This window comes from Pollachius pollachius (assembly GCF_949987615.1).
Source record: "Pollachius pollachius genome assembly, chromosome: 12".
NCBI classification, from domain to species: domain Eukaryota; kingdom Metazoa; phylum Chordata; class Actinopteri; order Gadiformes; family Gadidae; genus Pollachius; species Pollachius pollachius.
In genome coordinates, this window is record NC_136945.1 from 11,033,168 (window position 1) to 11,050,105 (window position 16,938).

The 16,938-nt window shown below is 41.2% G+C and overlaps 1 protein-coding gene across 1 annotated transcript; it reads left to right on the top strand.

Annotated features, from left to right (window-relative positions):
• Window positions 1–5,762: 5,762 nt before the first annotated feature.
• smarcd1 (SWI/SNF related BAF chromatin remodeling complex subunit D1) lies at window positions 5,763–16,938 on the top strand. Its single transcript, XM_079747281.1, has 13 exons — window positions 5,763–5,962; window positions 8,650–8,825; window positions 9,073–9,115; window positions 9,497–9,619; window positions 11,131–11,253; window positions 11,411–11,527; window positions 11,637–11,738; window positions 13,125–13,286; window positions 13,769–13,866; window positions 14,651–14,786; window positions 15,810–15,932; window positions 16,497–16,598; window positions 16,775–16,938. The coding sequence occupies exons 1-13, from the start codon at window positions 5,780–5,782 to the stop codon at window positions 16,826–16,828; spliced, it is 1,542 nt and encodes a 513-aa protein (XP_079603407.1). The 5' UTR covers window positions 5,763–5,779; the 3' UTR covers window positions 16,829–16,938.

The window sequence follows — 16,938 nt, forward strand, 5'->3', positions numbered from 1 at the left end:
TCAATAACAATGAGGGAAGGGAGCAGGTATCCTCATGAAAGGGCCTCTCACCTTTCTGTTTCAGACAGTGCCAATCTCAACAGTTTTCTTGAATTTCTATTATTTAATAAAAAAAATAACCACCTTGCCCATATACAGGTACAATACAATATTTTTTATACATATATTTTCCTTATTTATTTGTTTGTGTATTTTTGTATAGATAATGACTTTTTTATTAAAGATGAAGATTTTAAAAGCTGTTGGCACGTGTTCAAGCATGTCTGCAACTCAGAGTCAATTTTTGTCCCAAGTCTTATACTGAAAACAATTTACTGGCAAAAAACACAACAAACACACTTAATATTCTACTGGTCTTGGTCTGGAGAACAATCTTGTGCAACGGTACCCCAAATTTCCCTTTGGTTTTGTGCTCTCGTCATTCAAGACCCCAGGGGAATAAGGGAGTATATAACACTTTAAGGCATGCAGGCATCTCTGTGGAGTTCCTTAGAGCACCCCCACGATGGGAAGTGTCAAAGAAGAGAATGACACATTGCCTCGTGTGTCATTCACGTGTCCTCCTTTTCATTCCTCAATGCGATGACAAAGATGAGAACTTTTGATTTTTTTTCAGTCCTATTTTCAACGTATCCTGTCACCTCTCTCAATGCAATTAAAAAAGTCCAGCCATTCGTCAAGGAGGAGGCTGAACTAGAAGATTCCTGTGGGCTTGACTCAGGAGTGCCTCTCATTAGGAGTATTAAACAATTGTCATGCAAACTGGTGTCTCTGGGATGCTGTGTCAGATCTCATACTCCTGTCTCTCTCTTGACTGTTTCCCCAACTGCCTCAGGGTACTTCACCATTCGCCTAATGATATCCAAGCTATCATCACTCGGCACTAATTGACCAATTTATGTTTTATAGAGATGGGGGAAGACATCTGTCCAGGGAGTTTCATGAAGCATCAATATATGAGATAGCATGAAAACAGACAAGTCACTGGTCTGTTTTCATTTACGTACATGTGACTGCACCTTGTCAGCACACACAGGTAACGTATGTTCACTGGTTCATTCTAACAAGTTTTTATTCACGCCTCATCATTATTTGGTCAAACACTTAAACACTTACTTAACTTTTGTTGCAGGTTTGTTTAAAGTATTTTATTTTATAAACACATTAAAAAATATATATATAATTATATAAGTATAATATTTGTGTTCTCCCATAACTGAGAATGAATCTTTCATAAACAGTTTAAAAGGCTTTCTCCACACTACACAAATACTTGTTTATGTTAATCAATTCAACCATTACAAAAAACATATCGTGAGGCCCCAGGATAATCTTGTGACGAATTACCTGTGTGGATTTTCAACCTTATCCTTCATTGAATGGTAATCAACACTGCCACTTTCAGTCTCTTAGTTCAATGTCAAATTGAAGAATGTGTTCATTGATGTAATTGGACATGCTTGACTAAAAGTGAGAAACATTAAGTTTTGATTTGACTTAAAGTATTATCACTTCCAGAAGGTACATTGAGTGGAAATTCAAGGTACTCATCTGTTTGTCAAGGTTTGTCATGACTCATCTGACAGTTAGGCAAGACTAGAAAATAAATATATTCCAGGCAACACTTTCCTATTCCGTCAACACCTTCTTGAGAGAATCCACTCAAAAAAATGTAAACACAACTGTGTTTCATGAAAGGATTCTACATTAGGTGAGTGTTGCATGCAGCGCTCAACTATTGTTCTTAAGTTTTATTCTTTCTTTCTTTCTTCTTTCTTTCTTTCTTTCTTTCTTTCTTTCTTATTCTCTGCAAACTTTGGGACCCATCTCCTTCCACACCTTCTCACCTAGAGACTCCATTCTGATTTGAAAATGTTCAGATTATCCTGGAATCGCACACTTCCATTCAATATTATACATTTTTTAAGATATTCTACTTTTAAAATATTATTTTCAATTCGAGGCCGACGAAGCCGTTCGCCCATTCTCTGACACTTCAACTACTTCAGACTTCGTAACTTTGTTTTTTAAACTCTTTACCTTCGTTCAAACATTTAACAAATCTACACACTTGTATCTCTTAACAGAATTTCGATATCATTTTTTTTGGTTTTATCAGAATCAGTTCAATTTTATACCCGCTTCATATATTTTCAGTTGTCTTCGGCTTTTGTCTGTGGGCCCGTGTATATGGATAGAGGCTTTGTGCTTGCTAAAAATGCGGTTTACTCCTGGTTTTTTAGCTACATGCTAAAAAAAACCGCTTAAACTATCTCTTTCACGTCATGCTATCTACACAAATGATATGCCATATGAAAGCTATGACTCAAAGGAGTCCAACTGTATAAGCCTCATCATTGCGTGAGCTTATTTTGATGTACTAGATGTGAATGAATAAGGTCTAAAACATACATTTCTAAGTGTCACACACACACACACACAGACACGCAGACACACACACACACAGACACACAATGACACAGAAATACAGAGACACAGGGAACAGCTCAGCTATTCTATATTTATCTCAAATGTATTAAAACGTTGTCACTTTAGCTATTACTTTAGCTATTATTGTTTAACTCTTTGCTTTAGTTTCCAACCATTTACATGGTGTGCATGTTTACATTGTTTACTCCATTTAGACTCTGTTCTAATCCCTTCACCTGACTTTAGCCTTTTAACATTTATTTACGTCTTAAATATGTGGTTTTACTAAAACATATTTTCAACCTCACTTTGCACTACTGCATTAAGTGCATTTTCTGAAGGAAATGAATTTTCTAGTTTGAAATGTTCTTCATATATGTGGTATTTTGTCATTATTTGATTTATATCATGGGTATTGTGTTATATGTTATTGGTATTTATAGTATATTGTGGAGGACCAGGAGAACCTCAGCTGCCCCAAAGGGCTGAGGAAGGACAGAGCAGGCTTGCAGGTAGAATGCAGTTGGGACAGGTGATTGACACTATTATCACTTGCAGCTGTTGCAGTCCTCGGACCAACAATCAACTCCCGGCCTACTTAAGGATGCCGGTGGCTACCGTGATGTGATTCGTGGGAGATTGTAGCACACTAAGCACGGCACTCTGGCCCTTGGGCCGAACAGTTTGTATGGAAGAAGGACCTCAGGGATTATATGAAGATTTGGAAGAGCTAAGAAGGCTAGCTACTACTTACCCCTTTTCCCTGGGTTTGCCGCTGATCTGCTCGGGTCTGCTGTCTTGAGTTTCCCCCTCCCCAGGCCCCATCCAAGAAGTGATTCCCTGAAGAGAAGATACCCAAGTCCGGGCAGAATCTTTGTTACCTTTTTATCCCCAACCCCTTAGTTCCTTTTGCATTGGTTTCAATAAAAGATGCCCCGAATTGGTTTAAGCCACAGCCGTTTCCTTGACGTTTACTGACAGTCCCGTCTGGGGTGCCACAATATGTTATGTATCATGTAAACGCATGCTCGATAGCTGGAGGTGTAGATCCTTACCATCTCACAGAAGACAGATGGTTTGGGTATGTCAAGTCCCAATCACCTGTGGAAAGGATTCAGTTCAAGTGTATATGATTATATTAAGTTATGATTAATGAGTTATATGCTATGGGTTAAAAGAAAGGTATATGCGTGATATGTTGTGTGATTTGTTATTCAGTGAGTTAAATGCAACAGTTGAACTGAATCCTTTCTGCAGGTGATGGTGACTTGACACACCCGAACCAACTGCTTCTGTGTGATGGTAAGAAGTCACTTTAAACTGTGCAATGTGTGTGACTGTGTTGCATCTTACATACTGTTTGCTATTCTGCTCTGTGTTTTCCATCATGGCCATTTTATTTAATATGGTTGCAATGAACATTCAAGGAAAATGACCTCTGTCACTTGGTTAACACTATTGGAGAATGGCCTCAATCAGTATTACATGACATTAGAGTTCCTTTTTTCAGCACTTATAGTTTGCTTATAGGGCTGCCATTCATTAATCTGCTGGGTACGAACATGCCAAAGATAGTTGGCTGAGGATTGTGGCCTGACAAGACGCAGAGACAGCTCTTTTAAAATTGTAAATCATCATCCCCGATTCCCCATGGTAACCGAACTGTGACCTCATTCTTGCAATGCTGTGATTCATGTGACTTGACTAAGTGCTGTTCTATGAATCAATACATCCTTCAAATCATATAAATCATACAAAAATACTGTTTTTTTTCGTCAAGGCTGTAAGTCAAATGAATAATTTAATACTCACTTTTCCTTTAGAATTTCTGTTGAGTTTTATGGCTAATACATATAATAGAAACCATTCAGCTTGCCAGCTCAATATGACACAGGCACAAGGAAAATGGATTAAATTATAAAATCCTATACAGGTTAGGGTTGATCAGTTGGGTGCCTAGTATAATGTTTAGTACCATGAGCGGAAATACCAGAAGAAAATAGGATAATTCTCTCTTTTTTTACATGTGGTCATTAAGTTTGAATCCATACTTCAATCAGTGAAATAAAAGCATGAGTTTCCCCCTCCCATCTCCATGGAGACGGAGCAGAGCTGCCCAGAATAACAAATGGGCGATTCCTCTACTATTAAACTCTGTTGCTATTATTTTAACTGTGAGAGTGACCTGTCTGCACGGATGTGGTTCTGACCCTGAGGGACAGAATCCAGGCAATCTTAAAAACTCTCTCCTGTGATTAAATGTTCTCCAGGTCGGACTGGTTGGAGGAGGAAAAGAAGATGAACCCAAATAGATAGAGAATGTTCCTCACGTGCATGGTCCTTTGGATTATTTCATACATATATTGCATTTATCAATTTGCTGCAAGACTGACCTCATAAATAAAAGAATGGCTGAATCTATGTGTTGGTTGTGACTTGATGACGTCTGCAACTAGGCTTCTAATAGTGCATTGGAGAATAAAGTCCATCTTACGGTTACAATGGGGTCAACGCCAACAGATGATTCTCCTATTTATTAATGAGCTGTGTACTTGCAGTTCTGAGTGCTTGGGATATGAGACGTATTGTGTAGCCTATTGTAAAATTGACATATCTCTCAAGTATGGGTTGCCTTGTAACCGGAAGGTTGCTAGTTCGATCCCCTTCTAAATAGGTCCATGGCTCCTCCTAGCTGAGTGCCCTAACTGCTCCCGACGAGCTGGCTGTCGCCTTGCATGGTTGACTCCAACGTTGAAGTGTAATATATGTAGTGTATGAACCGCTGTAAGCCGCTCTCGATAAAAGCGACTTGCCCTGTGAGTACCAAGGGCACATTCGCAGCAATGGCAACCGGGATGTCAATTATCTATTGGATTCAAAAGACCTGATACCACAGAATATGATCCCAGCTCAATGGCTAGTATGATCAAGAGCACTAACTATTGACACATTCTCTTTGAAAGACAATACGCCTATTTTTGGTTAATTACCTACTGGGGGGCTTTGTGAGAGGCTTGAAAATCCAATTATAAAAATGTACAAAGAAATCTGGATTTTGAGTAAATTTAGATAAGCATTTTCGAATTAGTATTATCTACATTATCAACACTACATAATATACATCTTACCCTTTTAATTGAGACATTCTAAAACATTCTTGTCCTTGAGGAGTTGGGTTCCAGAACTTTTACATGAGATTTATATGATGAACACATGACCCAACACTAATTGTAATGCACATCCTATACAGCAGGGGTAGATATTGCATCACGTAAATACTACTTAGCGTTTCTTCACACACTTCCTCTCGCGGTACTTCCACACCACCACAGGCGGCGGATTTCAGGAGATGGCGGCCAGAGGTGGTTTTCAGTCGGCACCGACTGGAGGTGGCGGCGGTGGAATGGGTCCTGGACCACCGGTACCGGGTGGAGGACCAGGTATGGGCCCTGGGACACCTGGAAGGATGGGACCCTCGCCTGGCGCGCAAAATCATATGTACCGTTCCCCGATGCCCGGGCCTGGATACCCGGTAAGCGTCCCTCCGTCGCTGGTGCTGACGCGTTAGCGTGTCAGCTAGAACAAAGCCTTTAGCCCGTTGCTTTGTTAGGTAGCTAACTGAGCTAGTTGTGTTTATGTTCTTAACTTGGACACGTAACCATATTAGCATAAGGCCATGACCAACATTTGGTAAAACTGTAATCGCATATGTGCAAGGGGTGTTTATTGCACACTCCACTTTGTTGTGTGTTTTGTTGTGTGAGGCAGCTAACGCGCTGCTAACAGTGGTAGCGTTAGCCACTTCTATTAGCTTTGCTAACTTTACGTCAGCTCATGTCAACATATGGATATCTTGACGCTACAATTATTTCAGTGTATTTGTATTCTGGTGTAAAAAACAAAACAAAGTTGAAGGTATCACTTAAATCGCTAGGATACAACAACTAACGGTAAAGTAGTCTATTGGAGATGTCGCGCCTTGGGTTTAATTCAAGCCAATAGCATCGCCCTCTTACCTCTGCGTTACTCCAGCTGCATCTATGTTGGTTGTGCACCGACATGACAACGTTGTCTCTAAATGAAACTGCCGTACTTGTGATTTTTGCACCCTGGCCATGCACTATCATTTAAACACAAGTTTAAATTGTGTGTGTGTGTATATTAAGAACTAAGACGAACTTTTAAGATCGATACATCTCTTTCGCTGACCCCTTTTTGTCCCTTGCTACAATTCTCTTTGAATTTATTTTTATTTGAAGTAACAAATGTACCTCGTGTTCTTCTCAAATCAGTTCCATTTAACGTACTGTACAAGTATAATTTAAATATATTTCGTCAATCTGAAACGATCTGCCGAAAGGTTGGCATAGCTTCCAACAACCTGTAATCGGTCCAAGGCCATGCAGCTTGCTCCTACCGTGAACAAATGCATTTCCTGTGAAAGGATGCTACACTTCTCCCCTCACCCCCCTATATCCTTGAACACACACACACACACACACACACACACACACACACACACACACACACACACACACACACACACACACACACACACAGGCTTTCAGAATGTTATAAAGAACGCTCCAATCACTGAGTACGGCAGAACACTGAGAATCTGTTTGTTGAAAACCAAGGTTGCAATGATGAATGGTGATAATAGATTGTGGAATTTCTATTCCACCCACACATTCTGTTTCCAATAATATTAGAATCTCTCCTTTTGCACACAGTTTGTTTGTAAAAGATTGTATAAGCCACAATAGTGCAGTGATGTGCACCATTGTGGTTGCAAAATTAAGAGCTTATGTGTTAACTCTGTTTTTCTACATACGATTTCAATCTTGAATGGGCTTAGTTATTTAACTTTGTTGGTGAATCCAATCATAACATCGACTGATTCGATATTTTGGAGATAGGATCAACCACCAGTCACTGTCGATGTATTGAGCTAAAGGCAGCCATTATCCTTTATCTTCTTAGCAATCATTTTATTTCTAATATCAATATACAAATTTACTTTAAGCCATTGAGGTGTGCTTACAGGACACGGGTGTTTCCCACTTCTGGCTTAAGTATAAAGGGAATGAGATGGGGAGGTTGTATCTCGCCCTGCTTGGCTCCACCCGAGTCTGTTCAGAGAGAGGGGGGGCTGTAGCGCTGCTGTTGCTGGAGAGCGCTTGACGATCAAAGCGCTTGTAGCAGAGCTGAAAAGAGTGGGGAAAAAGAGGAGCTAGGTGGCTTGTCCCTTATCCGAACGCATGCAGTCTAATACTCGGAGCCGCCTGTTTGAGTTCTTATCACATGGCTTGGTGAGTCTCCAGGAGATTTAGTTTCATAGTTTTTTATGCATTAGGCAGGATCGCCATGTGGAGTTACATTGAGACGCGTTTCATGTTTGCTATTTACTATGCAATCCAGGGTAAATGTACATTTTATTATGCCCTTTTTTGTTTTATAAAAGGGTAGATTTGGAAAGAATTGGCACCTTTCTTTTAGTCAAAGTACGATATTTGTCTTTGTCCGATGATGCAAATATTTGGTTTGATCTGATGCGTCTAATCTAAACTTAAGTTTGTTTACTGATTGCATGATATAATTATTTTGCAGAGCTTGCGCGTCTATAAAATGTGTGCCAGCAAACCCTTTTGAATTCACGTTTAAGATAACGATTTTAATGGGCTACCTTGTGTGGAGATGGTGTGATAATCAAAAGCACTGAAGAGCTTTGATTTATTTAATTTGTCAATAACTCTCCAGTACACGCCGTCCTTGAAAAAAATGAATTTTGCTTCACTGAATTGGAATCCTGGGCTTTTAGCATCATTTTTGTTCTCCATCACCCAATTACTCCACAGATTTTGACTGCGGAAATGTTGGGAGTACACAAATGCAAGGGCTTGGTTTTCTTTTCCCATCATTTAGGTGCTCCTCATCCACGAGAAAAGATATCCCTCATCCACTACAATATGTCCAATATGTCGCAACACAAGTATGTCTTTATGGAAATGTGGTCATCTTGGGTTAAGATCCAGCCAAAGAACTCTCTCTCTATCACCATGACTACAAACCCTTACAGGAATTAATTGCAGGTGCTTAGGGTGCTAGGGTTGCTAAACTCACTCCAATGCAACTGCAGTACTTTACTGTAAGCACCATGCCATACCTACTCTATTCGTCAGTGGTGAACCTGAAACCTCTCTGGTCTTTCCTCCACAGAGACCTGGTATGCCCCCATCCAATCGGATGACTCCGCAGGGCCCTGCCATGGGGCCCCCAGGATATGGTAACAGTCCAGTATCACGGCCCGGCATGCCCGGCGGGATGGACCCATCTCGGAAGCGCCCCGCTCCCCAGCAGATCCAACCGGTGCAGCAGCAGAATCGAAACCAGCAGTAAATACTACCCATGGGGGAGAGCGGTCTAGTCGCAGGCCTGCATGTTCGGGATAAACACTAATGATTAAACAAGTTCACACTTTCATTTCGTTTTCATATACTCTACCCAGTTTAATTGTATTTAAGTTCCTACGTTTATCAATCATTTATACGATTTAAACTGAAGCCTGAGGATCTTGCTACTAACCAATACTGGCTAACCTTATTTAACCACAACCATTTCTTAATCTTGTTCTTAATACAGCACAAAGAAGAAGAAGATGGCTGATAAAATTCTACCTCAAAGGGTATGTATAAACTAAAAAACAACAATCATTCTGAAGGCCTGCTGCTATGGTCTAGTTAATTGGATTTGAGGCACTTGTTTAATTACTACCGACAACTAAATAATCCACCTATCATAAAGATCTAGCATCTTTATGATAGGTGGATTATTTAATTGCCTTGACCACCGGCACCGTAAGCTTGTTATGAATGCAGTGTACTTTTCTGTTATTGCATCCACAGGGCCATGCTTCAGTTAACGGGCACCTTCTAAATAAGATCACAGTATTACACAGACGCTTTATTGACGTACTGACTATCATAATTAATTGAATGCTAATTACCTCTCTGGGTCCACTAATGTCCTCCTGTTTGTTTGTTTGTGTGTGTGTGTTCTGTCTCAGATCCGAGAGCTGGTGCCAGAGTCTCAGGCCTACATGGATCTGCTTGCCTTCGAGAGGAAGCTTGACCAGACCATCATGCGTAAGAGGCTAGACATCCAGGAGGCACTCAAGAGGCCCATTAAGGTATTCCATTCAAATGATGTACAGCATTCCAGAGACGCGTCCTCAAATCTCACCACATAGCAGACATTTAACCGAATGCTTCATTTCTTTTTTTGCTCTGTTATTTTATGAATGCATATTCGTTATTGAGATGGCTTTACTTCTTCGATGCCATTGTGATCCGTAACTTAAATTGCGCTCCTCTATTGTAGTTGAATGAAAATGGATATCCCTTATTCGAGCACCTTGTTATATACATACTCCTGATTTGTCAAAGAAATTCCACGGGTGTGTATTATAATTCTTCTACAAATCCGACATTAAATCAAAGGTCAAGTAGAACTAGAATCTAGATGTTGCTTTACAGTGCCAAAAAAATAAACTCAATGTGCCTTGGAAGAATATAGAAATTTCCGTAATGAAAAATAAAATAAATTTAGAGCCACACTGCTGGTTATACAAGTCATTATGGCGGGTATGACATTGTCTAGCCTACAATGCTGTGTGTCTCCTGTGCCATTAGCCTACTTAGACAAGTCTTGCTGTGGTTTAAAACTTTTGGCCCATAGAATAAGGATTTATTCTATAATTTTTTGAGATTTCGTACAAATCTCAATCTTTTTTGCGCTTAATCTCTCCACCAATATACTCATTGAAAGTCAGTTGAACCTGTATCATACAGACAATGTACGTTACATATATACTGGTAATCCACTGGTAATGTTGAGCTCGAGGGATACAATTCTAAACAGCCATTTTAATGTTATGGGCTCTGAAAATTATAATTTAAATTTGGGATGTCTCCTGTATAATTGCCTTTTAGCTATTGTTTAGCTTTTCAATACTACGGTCTTCAATAATTCAGCCCCAGAGGCAGTTAAATACCGGGTTTAAGTACAGATTCCTAATAAACATGATAAAAAAATGTAATTCATTAGATGTCGTAAAAAGAGGAGTGTCTGTACTTTTGACATTATTGAATCATACATTTGGTATTTGTACATGCCCTGATATCCCATGATACCACCCAAGCGTTCTGGTCAGCCCGTACCTCTTTGTTGACAAGTATTTTACTATCTACATTCCCAAAACCCCTCTGACTCAACCCACTTAGCCGATAATAAATGAGGAAAAAAATAACCTGTTCATTGTTATCACATTTCCCGATGATTATCTATATTTTAAACTCCTGAAGCTAGACTACTCGTAACAGTTTATCGCCCCCACCTATTGACTCCATTCTGAATTTTAATTGCTATTTGATAAAAGGCATGGCATGACCAGTGGTGTTCATTACCATTTGTAGACTAGATTACGTTATTCAATGGTAAATGGATTTTATGTAGCAATTAGTTTTGTTGGTCACCATGACCCATATCCATAGACACTCTCAATGGCGATAAAACGCCTCGAACCATCACTACCACTTGCCTCTTTGTAACCAATTATATTTAAAGGTTCCCAGTAGAGTTCCCTTTTTTTTCTAATGATAGTACAGTTAACATAATGATTTACATTCTGTCCCTTTTCAGCAAAAGAGAAAGCTGCGCATTTTCATTTCCAATACATTCAACCCTGCCAAGCCTGACGCTGAGGACGGGGAGGGCACCGTGGCCTCCTGGGAGCTCCGAGTGGAAGGGCGGCTGCTGGAAGACGTAAGGCGTTACTCCCCGTTGAGCGGTTCTGGAACCACCCAGATGTAAAACTTGAGTTGGCTTTATATTTTGCTCTCCCACTCTCCGGTTGGAATGCCTCCCACCGACATAGGGAGGGCGTCCTGGTAGTAAATTGTGTGTTTATCCACACCTTCAGACGGCTGTGTCCAAGTATGAAGCTACCAAGCAGAAGAGAAAGTTCTCCTCCTTCTTCAAGTCCCTGGTCATCGAGTTGGACAAAGACCTGTACGGGCCCGATAACCACCTGGTTGAGGTAAGACCAGACCCACCTTCATCAAATTTTCCTAATGTAGTATAACCCATCTATAGTTAATTGTACGCGTTCTACATCTTCAGTGAGGTTGTTTTATGTGGTTTTTCAGTGGCACAGGACGGCCACCACACAGGAGACGGATGGCTTCCAGGTGAAGAGGCCAGGGGACGTGGGCGTCCGCTGCACTGTCCTGCTCATGCTGGACTACCAGGTGAGTGCCCCTGGAGCTTGGGTCATTATAGAGATGCCACTCTTTTTTTATAATGTGTACGAAGTGTGTAGTGGTTCTTGTCAAATAACGGACCCTTACCAGACGACGCTAGAAATGGGACGATCTAAACATTTCATGTCACATTATCCTGGCCAAAACAAAAAAAAAAGCCTTTCACAGTATCAGGATGATCATTAAAATATGCTCTTAGAAAAAAACTCTTAAAAAGGCGCTAACACAAACTGGAATCAATTAATATGCTGCTAATGCAGGAAAGGTCAAGACTATCCTGATTCACGATAATTATAATTGATATCATGATTCACTTTTTGTGAGTGTTTTATATTGAAATACTGTGGGGCTTAGAGAAATATAGATAACATAAAGGTATTGGAGGAACTAGCAGTTTAAGCAGTTGCGTCATTTAAGTCTGGTGTCTGGGGACGATTCCGTGTGAAAATATGCTATGCCATTAAAAAAAATCTCCCGACAGCCAACTCACCATGCGGATTGATGAAATTACTAAAGGTGTGGGTGGTCCTTTTTTTTTTTTAAACCAAAACCGTGAACCTAAACAGACCTTGACCTACCTGGACTGTTATACCCCTAATGTCTATTGCATCAAGAGTGAACCCAATCCATTTATATTTTTAGTACCTGCCCGAGTACCTGCTTTGACTGATTCGTTTTGCAGTTGAATGGTGGTGGGTCTAAAAATGTAGAGTGAAAGCATTTGGCTGAGCCCTTCTTGGCTGACCCCTTATGTTTATCTGTAAATATCAGTTTTTCTCCTTTGGAAGGTCACTGGCACACGTTATGAACGGTTCAGGATTGAACTATACACAAGGCCAGTATATCTCTGGTGTTTCATATTACTGCGTGCAGTAGCATGTTGAGACCGGGCTCATGGGCAAACTGGCTCAGAACAGAGCAGTCCTTGTAGCAGATGATTGAGTGTGTCAAAATTTGCACCCATTAAAGTGTTTGCTCTCAAGTCAATCTTATTTGTATAGCCCTTAATAACAGTTGCAGTCTCAACAGGCTTTGGAGGCAGTTTATTTATGACGCTATATCTAGCCCCCAAAAGGGCTTAATTCTCAAGCAAGAACTCTTGGGAAGAAACGCAGAGTGTGGAATCCCTCCTTCTTGGGATGATGGGGAGTGCAATGGGTGCCATCATATACATAATAAAGCCACATTTCCACTAAAATGACCCCAAACTGTTAGTCATGTAAAGGTTCCTAATACCGGGGTAAAGTTCATACGGTGGAATTGCAACTATTGGAGTATTATAAGCAAATATTTTAAAAACTTCTTTCCAGTGCTGTAGTATGAAGTATGTTGCTGATGTTGTCTCATCTTCCCTCTTTCTATGTGGTCCCCCAGCCCCCACAGTTCAAGCTGGACCCCAGACTGGCTCGTATGCTGGGGATTCACACCCAGACCAGGCCCGTCATCATCCAGGCCCTCTGGCAGTACGTCAAGACCCACAAGCTCCAGGACCCCCACGAGCGCGAGTTCATCAACTGTGACAAGTACCTGCAGCAGGTCAGGAAGAATAATCTTTACATGATGCATTGATATATATGGAGTTCAATGAAGCCATTTGGGTAGTGTAAACAAATGAAGATCTGACATGACTGCCAAGGCAGGATGATCGCATGGTTACACAGCACTCTAAACCTACAGGAATGTATTGACATTTTTTCTCATTTATTTATTTTGTCATTCCAGAGATGTTTTAAATTGTGTCCTCCAGTTGTTGCTGGCTGCTAACTGTGCCGCTTTTTAGTGTGAAAAAAATGCACAAATGATGTGGGATTATTTTCCTAAAGCTTTTTCTTGTTAAGGGCATCCTTTTTACTTATTACTACCTTATTTGCATGATGGTAATAGTGACATGGGAATGGTTTTGTTATCTCAAATATGACGAAATGTCTTTCTTTTTCTAACACTATATATATCTAACACGATATTAATATTGGTTAAGCCCGACCCGTTTGGACTTATGTTTTTTTTCTGTCTTGTAGATCTTTGAGACTCAGCGCATGAAGTTCTCTGAGATCCCGCAGCGTCTGCATGCCCTCCTGATGCCCCCAGAGCCAATCATCATCAACCATGTCATCAGGTGACTATAGCCGAGTTTCTTTGTGAACCTGGTTTATACCTAGGGCAGAAGTTCGAGAAGGATTTAATTTTACATGACCGATTGTATTGTATACACACCTATGACATTTTGCTTGAATATTGTCTGTCCATTACCATTTAAAGCCATAGGCCTTCAAACATACTTATGAATAAAAATGACATGTGAAAGTTAGTGTTTGAACAAATCTTTTCTATTTACATTTGGGATGTTGAATGGAAAATTCTTCAGGTTCTTAAGGGCTTTTCAGACGGTTCTGTAGCACAAATGGGTTACGGCATGTCACTAGGAAAGGGTAACCATAGCAATGAGTCAGCAGCGACTACAGAAACCAGTTTGTATTCAGTGTTTTCACATCATTTCAATTATTTCAATTTTAATTGGAATTTAAAGTGCCTGTGTGTTTTTGAAAGGCATTTATAAAATCAAGAGCTTTTGGAAGGCCCTGAATAAAACCTTTTTCAAATGGCAGAATAACCACCAGGGTAACATAAAATATATAAACCGTTAATGGTTGGTTTGTCTGATTGTTAGTAAAGGAGGCGACCCTGCCCCAGGCTGTCAGAAGTGGGACAAAAGGAAACTGTGGTCAAGGTAGTGAGTGGGTGCATGAGTAATATAGTGATGCTGCCCCAACTCCAGTCTATGCTCGCCTCATTAGTGTTGAGTGAAGAGACTATATTCTTGTTCCCTATTTTACAAAGCTGGCTTTTGCTGCAAAACTTAATACCAGACCTAATGTCTTGTCATTTTGTTCCTTTCCCAGTGTCGACCCCAATGACCAAAAGAAGACTGCATGCTATGACATCGACGTGGAGGTGGACGACACTCTGAAGACTCAGATGAACTCTTTCCTGCTATCTACTGCCAGCCAGCAGGAGATAGCGGGCCTGGATAACAAGGTATGGGCCATGTACCCACCAGTAAAGCAAGAGCCCTTCCTCTGGAAGCCCAGTTGTGTTCTGAATTGATAGGATGTGTTCCTTTTCAACTTATTTCAAACATGTTATGGGAACATATGTTAACTGCATGAGATTAGCCGATTCTCTTACATTTGGTTTTTCTTTCAGCGTTTTAGTGTTTCTTCTGCTGTCCACTGCAGTGTTACGTTGAGCGGCCCTATGGAGATCGAGGGTAGATTGTTTTAAGCCATTAAAGGCAAGTGACTCAGCAAGGGCAGTAGCTGTAGCGCCACAACCCCCGACATCAAACCTGTCAGTGGCCTGTGACAGAGTAAACGCCCTGAGACCCACACCCTCACTTTGAGGTAATGCCAACAGGCAATTTATGTCAGGCCATCATGTCACCGTAATCTGTGTTCTCGCTCACTTCTCCGCCCTCCCCACCGCCACCACCACCATCCCCATTTGTGTGATGGTAAAATTGCAGCCCAGGGTTTCTTCAACGGTTTTCCTATCATGAAGTGGACCAGGGTCATGTTAACCTGGCTGCGAGCGCATTGTAATCATATTGTTAGGTCCTGTGCCGGGCCTTTGTCAGATCCTCCTTGGCTGTGTAATCTCCGCTCCCAGACAGGGGGAAAAGTCAACTACCACTGGTTGTTTTTAGTTTGGAGGCACCTGTTGCCTTCTATGGCTCCATACGGCTTTGTAATTTGTTCATGTTGCTAAGAAAACATTTGATTTATTTGTGTGTACAATATTAAGTAATACCTGCTCATTTACACATTTAGTTATTCTTCCATTGCTATAAACTGGGAAAGCACTTATAGCACCTAAATACGGTGATGCAGTACAACCAAAGCCATTACCTGTTGGTTCCCAACAGATTACTATGTGCTGTTCCACGTGTAGCAAAGCGAATTAACATTTCTCCCTGACATGGTGGTGACCGTAATCCCTTGCCACGGTTGAGTTGAAACGACTGCATGAATTAACGTTGTACCCACGCCCCTCCCGCCTCAGATCCACGAGACCATCGAGACCATAAACCAGCTGAAGACCCAGAGGGAGTTCATGCTGAGCTTCGCCCGGGACCCCCAGGGCTTCATCAACGACTGGCTGCAGTCCCAGTGCAGGGACCTCAAGGTGAGCGTTGGAGGTTGGATTGTGATGACGTTACCAAAGGCTCCACATGGAGGAGATGACTGACGACAATAAACGTCCAATACATTGACTATAGTTTAAATAGAATGTAGATGTTGAAAGAAAACATGGTATCATAGCAAGTTATTTATTATGTCACACCCAAGGTATGGGGTTCGTTTTTGAGGTTAATAATGTTAGTCTGAGCTGTGCCTCGTCATTGGGACATCATCATGGTGACATGGTTAACATTTCAGCGAGCGTCCCGCGTTCCTCCTCCAAGGACACATGGTCATTTTGTTACTAAACGCACAGAAGCATTTTACCTATTCGAAACGAAACATGAAAATATTAAGCCATCCCTGATGAAGAAGAAAATTGTCCCCCTTCCGTACATACAGAGAAGATCATTTGTGGAGAAGGAAGACATCCGTCATTGAACTGGTCAACCCGTTCAGAGGCTACGCTGCCGAGGTTTACATTAGGGGGACTAGCCTAGCGCTTGTGTCTAGACTGCCTCTCTTATTATTCTCATTGTATTATGTCTTACTCCCTGTCCCCTATCAGACCATGACGGATGTGGTGGGCAACCCAGAGGAGGAGCGGCGGGCAGAGTTCTACTTCCAGCCTTGGGCTCAGGAAGCCGTGTGCCGCTACTTCTACTCCAAGGTAAAACCGCCCTCCTCCTCCCCTCCCTTTTCCCCTGTTTACATTACCCATGCTATCTCATGTGCTGGTGAAAGGCCTCCACTTACTTGGTAGATAACCCCACATAATATAAATACTGTATTATTTTGTAACAGAGCCTCATGTGACTAAAGTCCCTCTGGGGAATTGTCTTGCAGGTCCAGCAGAGGAGACAGGAGCTGGAGCAGGCTCTGGGCATCAGGAACACCTAGGCTGTTGTTTTCTCTTGATTCAGATTTTTCCTCCATTATGGCCAGGTGTTATGAAAAGTAACATTTTTGAGCTCTCAGCGATTTGTGTGTGTGGTGGTGGGGGGACAACT